Source organism: Carassius auratus, chromosome 30, assembly GCF_003368295.1.
Source record: "Carassius auratus strain Wakin chromosome 30, ASM336829v1, whole genome shotgun sequence".
NCBI lineage: Eukaryota > Metazoa > Chordata > Actinopteri > Cypriniformes > Cyprinidae > Carassius > Carassius auratus.
The window spans coordinates 5563925-5583571 of NC_039272.1; the positions used below are offsets into that span (position 1 = coordinate 5563925).

At 37.6% G+C, this 19647-nt stretch overlaps 1 protein-coding gene across 1 annotated transcript in view; it reads right to left on the minus strand.

Moving 5' to 3' along the window:
- The window catches only part of LOC113048969 (transmembrane protein 132C-like), a 182812-nt gene that overhangs the window by 127194 nt on the left and 35971 nt on the right, over positions 1-19647 (minus strand). The window contains exon 2 of the mRNA XM_026210956.1: positions 896-1781. Coding sequence (XP_026066741.1) covers positions 896-1781 — 886 coding nt within the window. The remainder of the gene's footprint in view (positions 1-895; positions 1782-19647) is intronic.

The window sequence follows — 19647 nt, forward strand, 5'->3', positions numbered from 1 at the left end:
ATAAGCTGTTTAGGGAGTGTTTAGCGGTTCAAATAATAGAGCATCCCTTCATTCAGACACAGTGGAAGATCTGATAAGAATCAGTGTAGAGGGGCCAAATCTGGAAGATTTTGCTGCTAGAGAGAGTGTGGCCAGCTGGTTTAGCCAAGGCTAGAGATCAAGAAGTTCAAACTATAGGAGATGGCCATCGGAGGGACATGTGACTGCAAACAAGGATAGTCTATAAGACATTGAGCCATGAGATGTTCAGTTTGAAGCCCTTAAAACACTTAAGCACCAACACAATTTTTCAGTAAGTTACCTTTCTTGTAGAATTGTGCTTCAAATAAATAACATTATGTTAACCAGAATGTTTGTTAATCAATTAGAATACAAGTCAATATTGCCTATATGGACAGCGATTAAAAAAAAAAAGTTAACCTATAAAACTGTGGTGTTAAATGCGATGCGGTCAAAAATTTGGGTGCACCTAACTTTTGTGCTGTTGCACCTAAGTTAAAAAGGTAGGCGCACCAGTGCAACCAGTGCAAAAGGTTAGTCTAGAGCCCTGCCTAGTGTTCTCATGAAATAAAATGACTTGCATAGTGAAATAAGATTTTGGTCAAATTGCGTACCTTTACAATGACAAATTGTTTTTTTTACTGAAATTCAAAAAACGGCCACAAATATGAGCCTAAATATTTATTCATTTACATAAGGTTGGCTACTATTTGATTACTTTTCTGGAAGACAAGTACAAGACAAGTAAAAAGGAGCGGACAAGCCATACACCACAGTAGATTTGGTGGATTCAACAGAAATTAAAAACAGATTATTGTCTGATCGATTTATTAATGCATTTATGAGAAAAAGATTTTCAACCTCTATGCAGGTGTGTGCATGTTGTTCAGCCTACCTCAGTGTGAACTGCTCAGTGGCGGCAGCCGAATTCATTAGTACTTGAAATCCCACCGTCTGTCCCTGTTTAACTGGGCTGGGGGGCGCCAGTATCTCAACGTCTCCATCCAGTCTAAGTCGGTTTCTGGGCACTTTGTTGTCCCCAGTGGTGAGAGTCACCGTCCCAATCCTCTGCATATCACCTTCCTGCCCTGCAGTCTTTCCTTGCACCCTACCAGCCACACACTCCTTTCCCAGGGCCTCTGGAGAGAGAATGGAGTAGTGCAACTCCACCTTGACAGGAATGGGCTCCTGTATGCGCCTACGTGATGGAGGAGCATTGAACCAGGTTATAGGAATGCCGAGCTGGGCTACACAGATCCCCAGGTTTCCCTCCAGTCGGCAGGCGCTCGATACAGAACCTTCCCCCGGATCGCGGATGCCAACGACACGGATACACGGCAACAGTTCTGCTGGAGGATCCACATCCTCCCACCTGCGGCCTGCCAGATAAAACAACACCTGGATTTGAGGCCGATCGACTCCTATCCTTCTGCTCACCAGGTGTGCTCTCACCTTCCAGCCCAGCGTCAGGTGTGTAGAGGTGTGGAAAGAACGTGGCAGCGCACCCTGGAGGAGCTCTGGTGGTACTGGTGCCTCTGCGGTGAGATTTCCATAGCTACAGTTGACCGACAAGAGGGGAGCAGGGCCAGATTCGGGCAAGTGGAGAAAGAGAGGCTCACTGCGTGTCTGCAAGCTCCCGTTCCGCATCACTTCCTGTGTGGCCTCCCGGAGAAAGAAGGATGACTCTGCACCCTGCAGTTGGCAGGACACAGGGAGGTAAGTGGGCAAAGATGAGGAGAACCTGGGAACGAGATCGCTGCCACCGCCCCTGCTCTCGCACACTGCAAACAGACAAAGAGAAAGAGATTTATCTGAATGTTTATTTCATTTCAGAGACACTACAGATGTTATTAAAAGGAAAATTGCTTTCAGTTATTATTTAAAGTGTCCCCTGGCTTTTGTTTTATTTCATTTAACAAGAGCATTTATTTACAGAGAAACAAATTAAATTAAGGCCAAGGGTCTTTGGAAAGATAATTGTATGAGCATGTGTAGAGAGTAAGTCAAATGTTCTGAGTGAATAGAGTAAAATAAAGCAAGAAAAAAAATGTTTTAAAGAGAAAATGTTATATGTACACTATTGAAATAATTGAAAATAGTTTTTGCCATGAATTCTCTCACAAAGGCGGCATTTGTTTGATCAAAAATACAGGAAAAACAGGAATGTTGTGAAATATTAATATAATTTAAATGAACGGTTTTCCAATTTGTGATGCTTACTGTTATCGATGTTGGAAATTGGTGTTCCGTAATATTTTCATGAAAAAAGAAATCTTTATACTTTTTCAGGATTCAGAATAGAAAACTTACTTAAAAACACATTATCTAGACAATCCCGGACAATTGAAAATGGGCAAAAAGGCGGGAGCTGGTTGCTGAAGCCACACCCACCTAGCGCGATAGCGGTGACAGCGGCACTAATCCACCTGTCAATCAAGGGCCACGCCCTTAATTACGCATAACTTTAAAGCTTAATATAATTTAAACGGATGAGTTATAAAAAAAATTCAACCCCCTCACAGTTGTCATGAAGGGCACAACTAGCTGTAAAGACCAAAATCTATTTTTGCACCAGTCTGTAAACATGTTTTTTTCTGCTGTAAAGTTAGGTATTTTAACATGGGGAGTCTATGGGATTGACTCCCTTTTGCAGCCAGCCTCAAGCGGCCAGTCGATGAATTACAGTTTTAGTCACTTCCTTATTGGCTTCACTAGAGAGAGCGGGAGGTTGCCACCTCCAACTGTGTGTGTGTGTGTGTGTGTGTGTGAGTTCACTGCTCTGCATTTAACCCATCCAAAGTGCACACACACAGAGCACGAATTCTGAGTATGGGTCACCATACTTGGCTGTATGTCACGAGTGTATAATCACAACACCAGTTTTATCTACAGTGACTTCCACTGTCTTCATTTTATCATTATGTTGAACCCATGACCTTGGCACTGCTAACACCATGCTCTACCAGGAATCATTTGTAGCCCTCAGGCTCACTTTAACACAACTGCTTCCACTTCCTCTGGACAGGATATGACACTGTGGTGGCTTTGTGAGTACATGTTTCTTTGTGAGTGTCAGGGTGTAATATCGATGGTGGAAAGGCCTCTTTTTTTGTGCTCAGGGACGACTTAAGTGAACCTCTCTCAAAACATGACCCAAAAAGTCAACAAGTCATCACTGAAATTGAAATCTATCATTTAGCAGACATTTTTATCCAATACACAAGGTCCCACAGGAGCAACTCAGGGCTAAATGCCTTGCTCAAGGGCAGAATGGCACTACAGCGGGACTGTGACCTCAGTAAAATACCATCCCAGGAAAACTACTGGATCAGACACTAAACTTCTGCTGCAAAGACCACAACTTTCCTCCACTACCACTATACTATGCTTGACTAAAGTGACGCAGTCATAACAGGCAAACCTCTGATCTGCAGTGTAAAGTCTGAAAGGTCAGAAAGTTTGTACTACTCTAGTACACAATTAATTAGCCTAGCATCTCAAATATACAAAAAAACTTGGTATGACAGCACTATATTGCTCTCACAATATGAACCTGAATCCTTTTAAACACGATTTTGTTGCTAACTGAAACCTGTGTGCCATAAATCCCACAATTTGCATTGCAGTCATGCAATCTGATTAAAGCAAAATCCTTTTTTTTATTTTTATAAAAAGATATTTATGCTACATTTGGATGCTCTACTGCATCTGTACTCACTCATGGTTAACTGAAGCATAAAGTCAATCCGTCACCTTCCTCTAAGGATACCTCTATCATTGTAAAAGCGCTCAGCACATGTTCGTATTTTCAGTTAAGTCTGTGATGTAGCTTATCAGATCACTCTGCCAATCAAACGCGAGACAGTCTGCCAAACAGACTGAGTGTGCCAAATGCTTCAATGAATCAGACCCTAAATTTACAGTTCTTTCCTGTTATAATTTTAGATCTGTACTGATAGAGGCAAAATTATGACAAGCACGCACATGCCATGTGACGCATTTGCAACAAAGGCAGCTAAAGCTGATTAAGTAAATAGAAGACCAAGCACAATTTAGTATGCAAATAAATGCAAAAAAAGCAGACCAATTGCAATGCAAATACAACAACGACAACCCTAACAATGAAACATTCTTACAAATCCGAACTAAAAACTAAAAATTGGTCTGTTTTAAGTGATTTGAACTGAATCACAGTTCAATTGTGGAGAAAATGAAGAAAAGGTAGAAAAATTCAACAGAGTGCTGGCTTATAAATTTCTTCCCACATTTGTTTCTTTAGCTACATTTAAGTAAAAAAAAAAAAATCAGATAAATCAGAGAACGGGAGCAATATCACACATTTTACACAGCAAGAGTTTCGACCTCAGCTCATTATAAGCCAATATAAGATAATGCAACACACAATCCCAATTTTCCAATCTTGCATATTTTTGTATTTCTCGTTTGTTTTGTCTCTTCTTTCTTATAGTGATACAACAGATTTCGTGCTGATTCAGAGAGTCTCATTTGCATGTTTTGAAACGGTGACAGAATGGAGAGCAACAGAAGCTCAAGCAGCTGCCTGGAATAGAACCAGAGGTTTATTGTGTTGCTTTATCTCTCTCGCTCTCTCTCCTCAGGTAGCGGGAGTGAAGCATAGTAAAGGTGTGAAAATATAATGAAGAATTGGTATGGTGCTGCGTCTCACAACAAGAGTTTAAACACATAATAATCCCTTCAGAGAGAGATACACCTTCAGTGATTCATTTCAAATCAACACAGAGACAAAACACACGTGAGGCCTTGTGGACCCCGTGTCTTGAGGAAGAAGAGAGACTGGTGAAGAGAAGGAGAATGAATGAATGAAACAACAAACAAAGGATATTTTCTTGGTTCAAAAGCTAATAAAGAAAACCAATTCAACTCATGCCTTCGTTAATAAACAAACTGCAGAGATAGAAAGGTACCTGCTATATTGAGAGCCAGGCAGGCATCATTCAATAATTTCAAAACATGATTTATTTATTTATTATTAAATGTAGAAGAGAATACATTTATAAATAAAATAAAATATATGTGCTAATAAAATAACATAAAAAAGAGAAATAAGGAAAAAAATGCACAAAATAATAAGTCAATAATGTCATCTATGCCTGTACTCATCCAATAATTTGAGCTTTTTAAAAGAAACTGAGGGACAAGTCCAAGTTATTTTCAGTGGTAATCAACATTATATTAAAAACAACGCTTAAATGCTTATATACACATCATGATTCTCTTATCAGGAAATTATAGATGAATAAAGTCCTCTGTCACTTCACATGCCATAATCACGATGCCTCATAGGGCTGGGGAGAAAAGAATAGAAAATTTTTTTTTTAAAAAGTGCAATGTTTTGTGGTGGCCCTGGGAGGCTGCGATACGGAGGTTGCACGCTATAAAGCACGTAGCTTCAGCAGATGGAAGCAGCATTGTCCTGAAAACAGCACTTCGCTGTGTCACAAGTCCGTTCTTTATGGCGCTCTCAGGGCTACATAGAGGACCATAATTCTGAGCCCAAACACCTCCACTCTGATTTGTTTCAGCCGCTGGTCCCAAGGCTGACGACACCCCACACATTTCTAACCTTTCACTTTCACTCCCTCTTTCTCAGGCCACTTTTCAAATGTCAACCACTTCTCACAAAGCTGAGGATTTCATCGCGGTAGCTCAGACCGCATCACCCAAAGCTTCAACTCATATATATATACACAGCGTGAAGAGTTCATAATCTTTCCCCTGGGTTCTTGGGATTGTATTTCTGCCAATTTATTTGCACCAATTTAACCTCCCATCAATTTAATTATGGCCAGATAAAGCAACATGCAATAAATCCGGTCTCTTGAATTTTATCAGAGGTTTTATCCCAATCATCAGCCACCATGAAATGTGGTATACTTTACATTGCTTAGTCAGACTATGGAGTTTGTTCTGGCCAAGAGTATTCTACTTAGACAGGAAGAGACCATAGACCGTAAAAGAAATGGACACAGCGACCCCATTGGATTCAACAGAGACAAGTGAAGTCAATTAGAAGCATGCACTTCCTGGGGGTCGAGCGTACTGCGCACACTCAAACTGAACTTGATGACGTAGATCTCACGAGAGCAACTAGCCTGAACAGGAGCAAATTTTGGTAAGTATTCTAATTATTTTCTCAATTTGCATAGTATTTAGTTTTAAACGACCCACCGATTTCCTCAGAGTAAAAGATTGTCTGCGAGCTTCTCCTCCTGTCTATATGGTAATTTCTCTACTGTGCGACAGAGTCGCTGGTTATGACGCAATCGTTAGCCTATTTTTACAAAAACTGCTTCTACGGGGCCATAACGTAAGATACAAGGTAATGAAGCCTTTTATACATTTTCGAGTTTCTTTAGAAATAATTAATGGAAAAACTTAGTCTTTAAACGCCTCAGATGTAAAGTTATTCGCTGTCAAAGTGACGCCAAAATGAATGGGAGAGACCCGACGGACATTCAAGTTTCCAACCAAAGTTTTTTTTGTTTGTCGTTTAGGAGCAGGTTTAACTGAAACCAAAATAATATACCAGTGTAAAAGAAAGAAATATACAATGTTTTACAAAAAGTTCATAATTTATTTGATAGGATAGGAAAGTATTTTGATTTTCATAGTATAGCTTAAAACAAAACAGAATATAGAAGTTAAGTCTCTCGTTAATTTTGTCCAACAAAACTTGAATCATGGAAAACCTTCACAAATCAAGTTAATATTTCAATCTCAAATTAAATCACTTGTATCTTGTCAGATCACAAATACTATAAAAAAAAAAATCCAAGATGACGACCAAACCTTTATATCATAGTAAAATAAAATAACCCCCCGAAATCTAGATAAACTGACTAACACTGAAACTTGCTAATTTTATGTATTTAAAAGTCAGTAAGTCAATGATTAAGATTTGAATTTTTATTTGAAAAAATTTGGGTAACACTTTAGAATAATGGTCCATTAGTTAATGTTATTTAATGCATTCATTAACATGAACAAACAATGAACACCACATTTATTACTGTATTTATTCAACTGTGTTAATGAAAATACAGTTATACATTGTTAGTTCATGCTAATTCACGGTGCATTAACTAATGTTAACAAGCAAGGCTTTTGATTTGAATAATGCATTAGTAAATGTTGAAATTAACATCAACTAAGATTAATAAATGCTGTAGAAGGATTATTATTGCTTAGATCATGTTTACTAAAGTACTTAACTAACATTAATGGACCATTATTCTAAAGGGTCACCGAAATTTGCATTAATCAAGGCTGAAACAAACTGATGAAAAGAGAAGTATTATTTTCCTTAGAAATTTATATTCACCATAGAATCCTAAAAAAAAAAAAAAAAAAAACATTCTATCACGGTTTTGTTAAAAAAAAAAATAAAAAAAAATCAGCAGCACAACTATTTTCCACACTGATAATAATAAGAGGTCTTATTTGAGCACCAAATCCGCATATTAGAATGATTTTGAAGGACTGTGTTTTTTTTATCAAATAATGAATTTAAATCAAACCCAGAAACAAACAAAGCCTTCTAAGAGATGACAGTTGTTAGGCATCACTCTGTCCACTTTTGTCTCCTAGCCACTTCATTGGCCCGAGGATGACTCCTAAAAACTAAACACCATTCCAAAGATCCTGGATGAGACCAGAGATGGCACAAGGACTTCAGTAAGCACTCAGGAGCCTCAAGGCATCCAAATAAAGAGGCTGAAGAACCCAAGTACGTGTGAGTGGATATTATTCGAGCAGTAATGGAGTTGACGGATCATATGGTATTTTACGCCTGGATAAAAGAATTCTCCTTTGGCATTTGTCCTCTGGCCCCTCATGGCAAGAGCAGCTGCTTCGTTCTGCTTCCAAAAACCGTGACCTTGTAGCAAGTGCACACTCACAAACTTTCTGACCCTTGCTATCTCACTCACACACACACACACACACACACTTCATGTCGATCTCACTCTGTATTAAACTCAGTCACACCCACATTCACAGAGTAACTCAGGAGTGCAAAAAAATGAATGATTTATAGCCCAGTTCAAGACATCATTTGGAATACACTCCTTCAAACACACACACACTGAAATGCACAACCCTGCTGGAAGCTCTTCAGGTTAATCGGCTTCCGGCCTCCCACTAAGCCCTAAAACTATTCGCCACATGGATGCCCCAATAACCTTTGACCTTTGCCACAAAAGCTAAAATGCCACAGTGATCCATCACCATGCTTCTCTCCAATCCTGTCTCTGAGCATTTTTCTATCTATCCATCCTGCCTTTCCTTATTCCAACCATTTTCACGACCTGGTGTATATGTGCTATTGTGATTTGAGCAAAAAAAAAAATACTTTACCATTTAAAAAATAAAATAGATTGAGAAAATATATAAATGATGCAGCCATGGGGAGCATAAAATACACAAAACGAGAGGACACTATAGTCAGACATGACAAACTGGCACACTCCCTTCTGGTGTCCAAACCGACCGTATGTAAATGACACCTATGAGAACAATGAGCGCAGATCCAATTAAAGACAAAAGGGAGGAAAAGGTAGGAAACAAAGAGGGAAGAAAATATCATTATCGCACTGAATGGCATGTTGAATTTTGTGTGCATAGCTAAGAGAGGCAGAGGTGTGTGTGAAGCGTATGCTGACTTTGATCGTCACCACCTTGCGCAAATTGATCTGGCCCTAATTGAACATTTTAAGAATCGATTAAAATGTGCTGTGCAAACACACTAGGAGAGATCCATCAGATTCTGAGCTGGCTCAAGCAGAAATTTACACTCAGTGACTGGAGCTGGAGCCAACACTGGCACGCCGCTGCCATCCATATTGTTAGGGCTTTTAGAGAATGACAGAGAACGAGAGTGAGCAAATTTGACTCGCTATCATAAATAAAACAACCCGATGAAGAAATAAATTTATGTAGGATTCATCCATCAGGCAACAGTGTCAGAACTGGGAGGCCACACATTTCGCCCACTTGTTCGAAAATTTGTGGACCGATATTAAAACTTGCATTTTTATTAGTTTTTATTAAAAGCCCATTCATTGTAGAGACTATACATTGTAATAGTTTTAGTATGGGATATTTAAAATGAGCACCTTTTGGTCCCTAAACTCAAAATGCAGATGTGCAAATATCCACTAATCCAAAAAAAGTAATAATTTATAAAAAATAAAAAAAAGCTTTACATTTTATAATTTAAAGAATTATACATTTTTAGAACCAATGTATCATTATTTATTTTTATTATTATTATTATTGTTAACTACTATTAATACTACTAGTAATAATAATAATAATAATAATAATAATGATAGATTTCACAGTGTCGCATCCCAAAAAGTCTATTACAGCCTTTCAGCTACAAATGCATGCCTGTGCCACATATTCTAAACAAACATATGTATTATAATGGTTAAACAAATTTTTAGTGTTTCATATACATATACATTCCAGGGCTAACAGTTAAAAATCTCATCTAACTTTCCTAACTCTCAGGATACAGGAATTGAGAAGACCTCCTACAGCGAAAGCGAGAGAAAGTGTAAGAAAAGTGTGAGCAATTTGCTTGAAGATCTATAACACTGCTCTCTCTCGGGTCTGTCAGACTGTGCGCATGTAAGTCTGAAACCCCACTCCCACCAAAGGTGTGAAAAAGCAATTTAAAATGGCCGCTGCCCACTGATATGGGATGGTACCACCAGGGTGGCGCTTAACCAAAACACACAGCCGGGGGTGATGCAGACGAGAGAAACCCACCAGACAGCACTGAGCATTATGCCACCTGCTGCCTTGTGTGCCAACAAAATTCCCTAGTTCTACTGAACAACACATTAACATGTGAAAAACCTTTCAGACATTTCTCTCAACTGCACCAAAACACTTACAATCACTTTATCCGTCACATAAAACTCTTGTATGCCTCTGGACAAACATTGGATGAATATCAATATTGTATGTGGTGCAGTTAACAAAAGTAAAGAACTGATTTTAAAACAAACATTATTATAAAAAAAAAAAAAAGTTTCAATGCAAAAATAAAATAAATAAAAAAAACGGAGCAATTCCAAAAGGGACCTCGCACTGCAGTGCTCGGGCCCTAATAATAGTAATATTTGTATTGCTCCTTTCAAGTGACAGAGGAATTCACATCAAAATACCAGAGTTAGACACACTGGAAAGTGCTTCTCTTCAATGGACAAATACACTACCATTGAAAAGTTAGGGGTCAAGACGATTTAAGGTTTTTTTGAAGGAAGTCTCTTATTAGGGATGTAATGATGAACTTCGAGCTGGTTGAAAATCGATCCAAACGTGACCATTCAAATCGGTTGAGCTGCTAAACAAAATCGCGATTTAATTAGGGGTAAGAGTTTATATGAATGGATGTCTGAGGGGAACTTACAGTCTTTAGAAACGTTCAGATGGTATTTTTTTCTTTTAATTTTAACTCCGTATAATACATATTAAAGTTCATAAGTGCAGTGCTGCTTTGTTTACAGCAGAAACCAAGGAAACTCTTTAAGCTCCACCTGCTGGCAGAGAGTGAATCTGCATCTCATTCAGCTCGTCTGCCATTTCAGTTTCATGCTGATTTTTTTTTTATGTATAGTTTCACAAAACTGAAGTAAAATCCTTGTTTTTGTTATTAAAATGATTATATTTAAATTTAGCTATTTAGCAGACACTTTTATCCAAAGCGACTTACAAATGAGGACAATAAAAGCAATCAAAACCAACAAAAGAGTAATACTATGCATGTGCTATACCTGTATCTTATTATAGCGTTACATTTCAATTAAACAAAAAATAGCATTTTGCCCAAGCAATTAAAAAAAATAAATATCGTGAAACGAATCGTGAATCAAATCGAATTGTGCCTTGAGTGAATCGTTGGATTCCTATCTCTTAGATAAATTTACTTTGACTTCAGCAGCAGCATCTAGAAATGCTTCATTTATTTGATCAAAAATACATTAAAACTTTGAAATATTATTAACTTTTTTCTAATTTAAGAGATTTAAAAATGCAATTATCCCGATGATGACAAAGCTGAATTTTCAGCAGCCATTACTCCCGTATCCTTTGTCACAGGATCCTCCAAAATTTATCCTGGTGAATTGGTGAACAATAATTTTTTTTTATTGTTATCAATATTGAAAAAAAAATATTTGTGAAATTTTTTTCAGCGTTTTTGATGTATAAAAATTTTCAATGTTTTGTCTTTACTGTCACTTTTGATCAGTTGAATGCGTACTTGCTAAATTAAAGTATTAATTTCTAAAAAAAATTATAAATAAATAAAAATACTGATTTAGACTTTTAAACAGTAGTGTTGTTAGCTGCACTGTATAATTGTGTTTCATACTGTTTACACACTACATCAGAACAGATCCCACTAATGGACAAGCACTGCTTTGCCGCTTTCAAGTTACATGTGAACCAAAGTGACAAACGATTCTAATTCTATACAGTGATGCAAAGTATCAAATATACTCTCTTTGCATCAAAACAAAAGTGCACCGGGTGTGTGTCAGTGTGATAGCTGGCGTCCCAGTCAGAGAGCCTGAGGCAGTTGATTCATAAGTGATCATAACAGGCATCTAAATCAAGCAGGTTTGGGCTTTCTTTGTCCTTTAGCGGATCAGTGAAGTGAGAGAGACAATGAGAGAGAATGATATGCTGCCAGTATATTTAGTGTTGTTATAATCTTTACAGTAATTACACAAAATGGTATAATCTTGGTATAATGAATATGATTAGAACGTACAGTGCTGTATAAGCTCAGTGCAGACTGCCAACACTGGGCTGTCATTGTTGAGCCAATGAAGGCCATTAATGTCCGCCAGGCTGCAAAAAATGCACAAGCATGTCTAATAATCCCTTATAACACTTGATTTAGAGGGACACCACTTAGTGTTCTCACCACAGTTTTCCTGACTCATTATAGATAATGAAAGCAGCTGACACGAACACAAGTGGGTTCTCTTTATAACTGTGGTCTGTTGCTTCAAAAACTAAACACAGTTATACAGTCACATACTGCCAAAAAGCAGGTGAAAGCGAGGTCAGACACTCCAGAGGTATGATTCATCTCAAATGCATCTCAAATTAGCGGTTCCTTTGCTTTTCGCAAATCCAGTGGGGACAATTGTTCTGTTCCAAAAACCTAGTGTGCTGCCTCAGGAGGCTGCATTTTAGGCTATCAAAGCCAGGTGTGGCTCCAGAAGTTACTAAACTATGCTGCCATTTTTTGCTGGCCAAATTCGTTTTAGCTTAATTTAATAATTTCAGATATTCAGACATGTGCAGCGCATTTTACGGAGGACTGTTTCCTGAACCTGAGAAAGCAGCCTGCAATGCCATCTACACACAAAGACTGTTTCTATAAAGTGGGGCAGTTCCAACTTTGCAAGAACAGTCTGGCACTTCTGACTCACAGCCTGTTTGTATGTTTTCATTTTAAAAGAATTTGCCACTGATGATTCAAACGCGAGTTCTGAGCAGTGTAGAGTAGCACTTGTTTGTCGTTTCTCCAAACACAAATGAAGCCATGGGTTTTGTGTTTACACAGCGCAACACGTAAAAAGACAATATAAGTTATTACAATCAGTACTGATGTCCCCACTGGATGAAAAATGCCTAGTTTGTAATGGGTTTTTATTGGTTTCGACTTGCCACGCCGGGGCACACAGCATCACAGTGTGGTAAGGGGTGTTACATTTCCGTCAGGTATTCGGCCAATCACAATGCACTGAATAGCTGGCCAATCAGCACACATCTTGCCTTCCAGGTGGCGCATAGAGGAGCAACAATAATGTACAGTATGTGGAAAATGTTTTTTTTTTAAACCTTAAACCATAAACACATTGCATTATACCAAATACACAAAATAAATGTTCTTTTTAGCAACATCGTATGACCCATTTAAATCAGCATATTAAGATGATTTCTTAAGGATCATGTGACACTGAAGACTGGAGTAATGATGCTGAAAATTCTGCATTGCCTTGACAAGGAAAGGTTGCATTTTAAAATCTATTATAATAATTTGAATTTGAAATAATACTCCACAGTATTACTGTTTTTACTCTATTTTAGTCAAATAAATCCAGTCTTGATAATAAATAAAAAAACCTCACTGATTCCAAACTTGTCTTTTCATATATCCCATAGGGGACAAGTGTTCTGTTACTCAAAGTAAACAAAAAAAAAAGGTTCAGAATTCACCAAGAATCAGACAGATTGTATCATAATTCTGTAATAAAAATCTTAAGGAGCTGTAATTCATAAGGGAGAACCTTTCGAGCAGAACCAGAGCTGAAACGGTCCCTCTCTTTGGCCTTTTGGTCTACCATCACACCAGTTAGGCTGTCATGCCACAGACACCTCTGGATCTGTGTTTGTGCACACATATCCTGTTGAAGTGACAGAAAGAGAAGAGTGGGCAGCTGCTTAACTGTTGTGAGAGTTGTTTAGCAACTTACTTATCTAGTTTTCCCTCCCACAAGAAGGACAGCATGCATCGTCCATCAACACACACTTCAGTTAGTATGTCATATTTCATTTAATTTAAACTGAAATGAGGCTATGATATAACGTCTGTTGTCCCTTTGAACACCTGGCTCCTGATCACTTAGCCAACAAAAGACTGAAAAACTTCCTCCCAACCTATTTTTTCTTTCTATCTTTTTTATTATTAAATATGTCCAGATTTTTTTTTTTACCAATAGCTGTCTTTTCCAGTTATCACTAGACAAGTAATACTTGTACAGTGATTGTAGTGGCAGATTTACATTTGTGTGTCTGGTACCAATCCTTAAAATTATTCAATTTAAATAATATTTTTAGAGAACAAAAATTAGAATGAAGTCTCCAATAAGTAAAAAAAAAAACATTGAAATTTAATTGCAACTGAATCGAGGTTTTGATGAAAATCTAGTTGATGATTTAAAAAGAAAAAAAAAGTTCTGTTTTCTGTGACTTCTGTGATCTTTTCATATTTTATGAATGACTGCCAAGTCTTGAAATAACCACTTTTTAAAATACTTTATATTTCCAGGTTTTCCTGAATAAAACTCACTGAACTTTCAGCAAGAAAGTAAATGAGGGGGGAAGAACTTTTTGCCTTGCCAGTAATTTTTCTGAAGTTATTCTGCCATTACAGTTAACCCTATAGAACCAATACATCTAGCCTGTATATTTACATACAAACCATATTTATCTGATAAACTATAACACAAATTAAGCTGTCATAAATGTTATTATGTCAATATTGTTATTACAGCACCAGAGTTTGATTGATATATGATTTTACAGAATGGTCTGACTTAAACTATATTTGATTTGGATACCTTTAATAAACAATATGCATGGAAAACACACTACAGTCTTAAATGGTTTATTCTGGAAATGAACAATAGAATGCACATCCTTAATTAAATGCTTATTTTACAGATGCTGCCAAGATACTGGTCCATTATCTCATTAGACACTCACCTCCCATATTTTAATAAACCAGATGGTCAAATTAAGGCTTGGCTCCACACCTCCTGACATGCCCTGAGTTATTTTATCAATCATATCAGAAAAACATTATGCAAGGCAGGTTTATTTATATAGCACATATCATACACAATGAAAATTTGAAGTGCTTTAAATAAAACTGATTTAAAGCTGCGGTAGGTAACTTTTGACGCTCTAGCGGTTAATAAACAGAACTGCTTGCGTCTTGCGGAAGAACATCATAGCCGGAACTACTTCTTTCTGTTTATGTCTATGAAGAATCACAAAAGGTACTGGGTTACTCCGCCGCTGTACCCCCGAAGCAATCACAAATAGTCTGAAAATAAACACTTATTATAGGTGCACCCTAGTGATTCAGGACAAGCTAAAAACACAGTTAGGAAAATGGATTCATGGTGTACTCGCTTATTATATACATTTTTCTACATTTTGAACACAAACAAACCGCAGCTCTGATTGGTTGTTTCTTACCGGGAGCGGTCCGTAACTGCAAATGGCAATAGGACACTGGGAGGAGCCAGAGGAGCTTGATTTTTCCACAGATTATCTGTCTCATATTCTACTGTCAGGACATAATGACAGGTTTAACAAATATGTACAAAATATATTTTTACAAAAGTCCCCTACAGCAGCTTTAAAATGAATTAAAATGGTTAAGAATAGAAAAAGATTGTACAGAAAATACAGTGCAATCAGTTCGGATGTAGCTAAACAGATGAGTTTTGAGTCTGGAAATGTGGCTAATGTTTTGGCACATATGATCTCTTCTGGAAGCTTGTTCCAACTGCGGGCGGCATAATAGCTAAAAGCAGAGTCCCCTTGTTTTGTGTGAACCCTTGGTATTTCTAACTAACTTGATCCTAATGATCCTAATGATCATATGTAATATAGTGAGCATATCTGTAATGTATGTTTTGTCCTAGGCCATTGAGTGATTTGTAAATTAGTAAAAAACACTTTAAAATCAATCCCAAATGTAACTGGAAGCCAGTGTAAGGACCTGAGGACTGGTGTGATGTGCTCAGAATTTGTGGTTCTAGTCAGAATCCTGGCAGCTGTCTAAAGGTCTTCTTGGGAAGGCCGGTGAGGAGCCCATTAAAATAGTCCACCCAGTGGCAGCGGGAGTCAACTGGGGCTGTTGTTGTAGTCATTTGGAGATAAGGCTAGGTAAATCTGGGTATCATCAGCATAGCTGTGATAGGCAATTAGGTTCTTTCTAATTATAGGACTAATTGGGAAAATATACAGGCTAAACAAGAGCGGTGCAAGAACTGAGCCTTGTGGGACTCCGCATGTCAAGGACTTCCACTTAGACTTATGCTCTCTCATATACTCACATAATAGCCTCTCCCTTCTAAGTATGACCTTAACCAATTGATTACCATCCCAGAAAGCCCAACCCAGTTGTCCAGTCTCTCTAGAAGTATGTTATAACCGACAGTGTCAAATGCAGCACTGAGATCCAGTACCATCTTTATCATTTTAATCACATTTTAATCATATCATATTAATGAGCATTGTCTCTGTGCTGTGATGTGGTCGGAAACCAGACTGAAAATTATCCAAAAAAAATGTGTTTCTATAATCTTGCCTAAAAAAGTAAGATTTGATATTGGTATGTAGTTACTCAATATGATGCTATCAAGATTGTGCTTTTTCAGGAGGGGCTTAACAACTGCAGTTAAGCCCCTACAGAAAGTAGTGAGGCATTCTGCTTCTAAAGAAGATCTGCTTCTAAACAGTTTAACACACTTTTGAAAAAAGATGTGGGAAGTGTTTCAAGGTTGCAGGTTGATGTTTTGAGCTGCTGTACTATTTTTTCAAAAATTCTGCTATCAAGTGCTTCAAAAACAGATAGTCTGTTCTTCAGCTGCTTGTTGAAGTTGTGGTTGAATTCTTCTGACCTCTACATAGCTGGAGGATGTGCTAATCATCTTTCTAATATTACTGATTTTCTCAGAACAGACGGAAGCAAACTCATTGCATTTGCTGTTGGAGAGCATTTCACTGGGTATCTGACTTTGGCGGGGGGGCGTTGTTAGTCTCTCAATAGTAGCAAAAAGAGTGCAAGTGTTGTTTATGTTACTATTTATAAGGTTTTAGAAGAATATCCGTCTAGCGTTTCCTAACTCCACATTGAATGCACGAAGGATGTATTTATAGATTATGGTGAATTTTTATGTTTTGTCTTCCGCCACATCCGTTCAGATTTTCTGCATTGTCTTTTCATACTCTGTACTGCTGTTGATTTTCTCCAGAGTGCCTTTTGTCAATGACATTCTTAACTTTTGAGCTTTGAGAATAATCAAGTAGAAGATCAGAGTCTGCACATGCAGGGTTTATCAACGACGATTTATCAAATATTTACATTATCAAAAGGCGCGTGTGTGCTCAGTAATTAAAGAGGCAGGGCGGCGTTTTTGTTACTCGGTTTGTGACATCCTTTACGGGAAATCGAGAATTGTCAGAACACCGGCCCCAAGGCTGCTCACAGTGCTTGGTCACGCGTTGCACCAGAACCCTTTTTGGAACCGAAACTTAGAAACCTTTTTAAAAACAGAACGGTTGTCGGTTCCAAATCCTACTCTTAACAGTCCTGCAGACACTTATAAAAGTAAAGTTAGGAGGGGCTGTTTCATTGAGGACTGTTGCACTGCAGCAGTCTTTTAGCCATGTTTCAATTAAAAACATAAAATCCAAGTTGTTTGTGATCAAGTCATTGATCAGAAATTATTTATTTTTTAGTGAGCAGATGTTTAAAAATGCTAACTCGATGGCATAACTTTTGGGCCAGTCATACAGCTTGAGAAGGCCTTAGACTTTCTTTCACATGACATGATAAAACAGAAATAGAGAAAGCTACAGTTACATTACAGTTACATACAGCTACATTAAAGCTACATTTACACTCCCCCTCATAGAATCCAAATCTGCATTAATTTTTTTTATGCAAACAAAATACATTGAGAAAGGTCTCAATGTTTCTTTTTTGTCCATATAATAGCAGTCAGTAGTAACCAAAAATGTCTGGTTCCCAACATTCTTCAAAATCTCTTCTTTTGTGCTTTCATTTTTGGGTGAACTAACCCTAACACTTCAATGAATGTTTTAATTAAGTTCTGAATACCTTCAAGGTAGCCTGAGGTTAAGACAGTACTCAAGATTTGTAGCAGTGGTTAACACAAATGGAAAACGAAGTAAAACAAAAATGTAGGTCTGCTGGACTTCTCTGGTTTAAACTGGTCTCTCAGCCTGGTCAACTTCTTGTTCACTTGGGCCCATATTTATCAAACCTCTGAGAATTACGCTCAAGAACGCTGCTCAGATCTTACTTAAGCGTAAAAAAGTTATTGGCTCAAAGCGGTGCTTAAATGTTAGTTAAAAAGCATCTCAATCATAATTTAAGCAAAGTGTAGAATTAAATCTTAAGTGTCAGTCTTCTAGTTGATTCACGACACTTTGCTGTGCCACAAAAAGGTTTTGGATGATGAAATATGCATGGACCAATTACTGCATAAATTTCCTTAAGAAGATTCTCAGATAAATTCACATTGAATTGTTAAAGGCATACTCCACCCTAAAATGAAAATTTTGTCATTAATCATTTACCACCATGTCATTCCAAACTCGGAACACAGTTTAAGATATTTTGGATGAAAACCAAATAAGAGATTTATTCATGATACAGTATAGCTTTAATGATTATAACGGAAGTGTTTCTTAAAGAGCATATAATAGTCGCTCTGGACTGATGTTGGTTATGATGTTCTTTGGTAATGTAAACATTCTTTGCTCTCTTTCTGTTTAAATACCTGAGGAAATTTAAACTTTTATTAACTCCTCTCCTGAAAGATGCGCACACGTCTATCAGAGCGCCATCACAAGCCCCTACTGGCAACTCCTAACCACTTGATAAACCTCTTGAGCGGTCTTAAATAACTGGGAGTGTAAGAATGATTCTTAGCTTTAAGAAATTTGATAACATGTTTATACTTAAGTTTGAAAGAAAAGAGCAAATTTACTGAATTATCAGCACTTAAGTCTACAATGGCACTTTGAGAAGTTTGATAAATACGGGCCCTGGTCTACCAGGTCTCCTAGTTTTAGCTGCATGGCTAGCTGGTTCCCCAGTCTGATGAGTTGAAAAACTCTTTAAAACCACTCAGGATAAGACTGACATTGTTAGAATGTTTACAGAAAAACAGGGTATGGGGAGACAAATTTAAATAAATATTTTCTAATATCCTGGCCTTTGTCCATGTATGTCACTAAAAAGACATAAGCCCAGTCTCATAATGAAAAAATAGATCATGTTTTCAAATGGAAGTCTACGTCCTGATGAAATTTTTTATCAATAATAATAATAATTTCAATAACTTGATATCAACCACACAACCAAAAAGGACAACTAAAATGTTGTTTTTCTGAATTAAATTTGAGGTAATGATAGGCTACACTGCCAAGAAAAATTTAATGCTCTACTTGTGATAGTTCTAAATGCAATAGCATAGCATACCTATCATATGATATAATTAAGCACTAGTACTCCAACTGTTGTCATTGGCAACCAATCAGAACTCACTCCGCTTGCTTTCTGTATTTCTTATTCTCTCCATTTCTGTCATAAGCAAGCACAGGCAAACACAAACTCATAGAGTCACAGAATCACTTCTAACTCCTGTCACCTTGCACCTCGACCTGCTAGTGTTGTCACCTGCTGCGGCCCATGCTGTCACTTCCCGTTTGTCTGTTTGGGACAGCCCTAAGAGAAACACACAAACACATACCCCTTGCAACTTTGGGAGACAGACTTCATCTTCCACTGACAGAAACTGAAGTGATGCCCACCGAGGTTTAACCAGACATGCTCAGATAAACAGCATGTTTTATGTGGTTTGGGGTCTACAGCCATAGGATTAAATCTTTGTCAAATTAACCATCCATCAGTCACGATGTTCTACATGCTCTCTGCCTTTTGCACGTTTCGGCTAATTCATTATATTTTCAGCTAAAAAAAAGTTTTTAACAATGTGTTATATAATGCATAATAACAGAATCTGCACT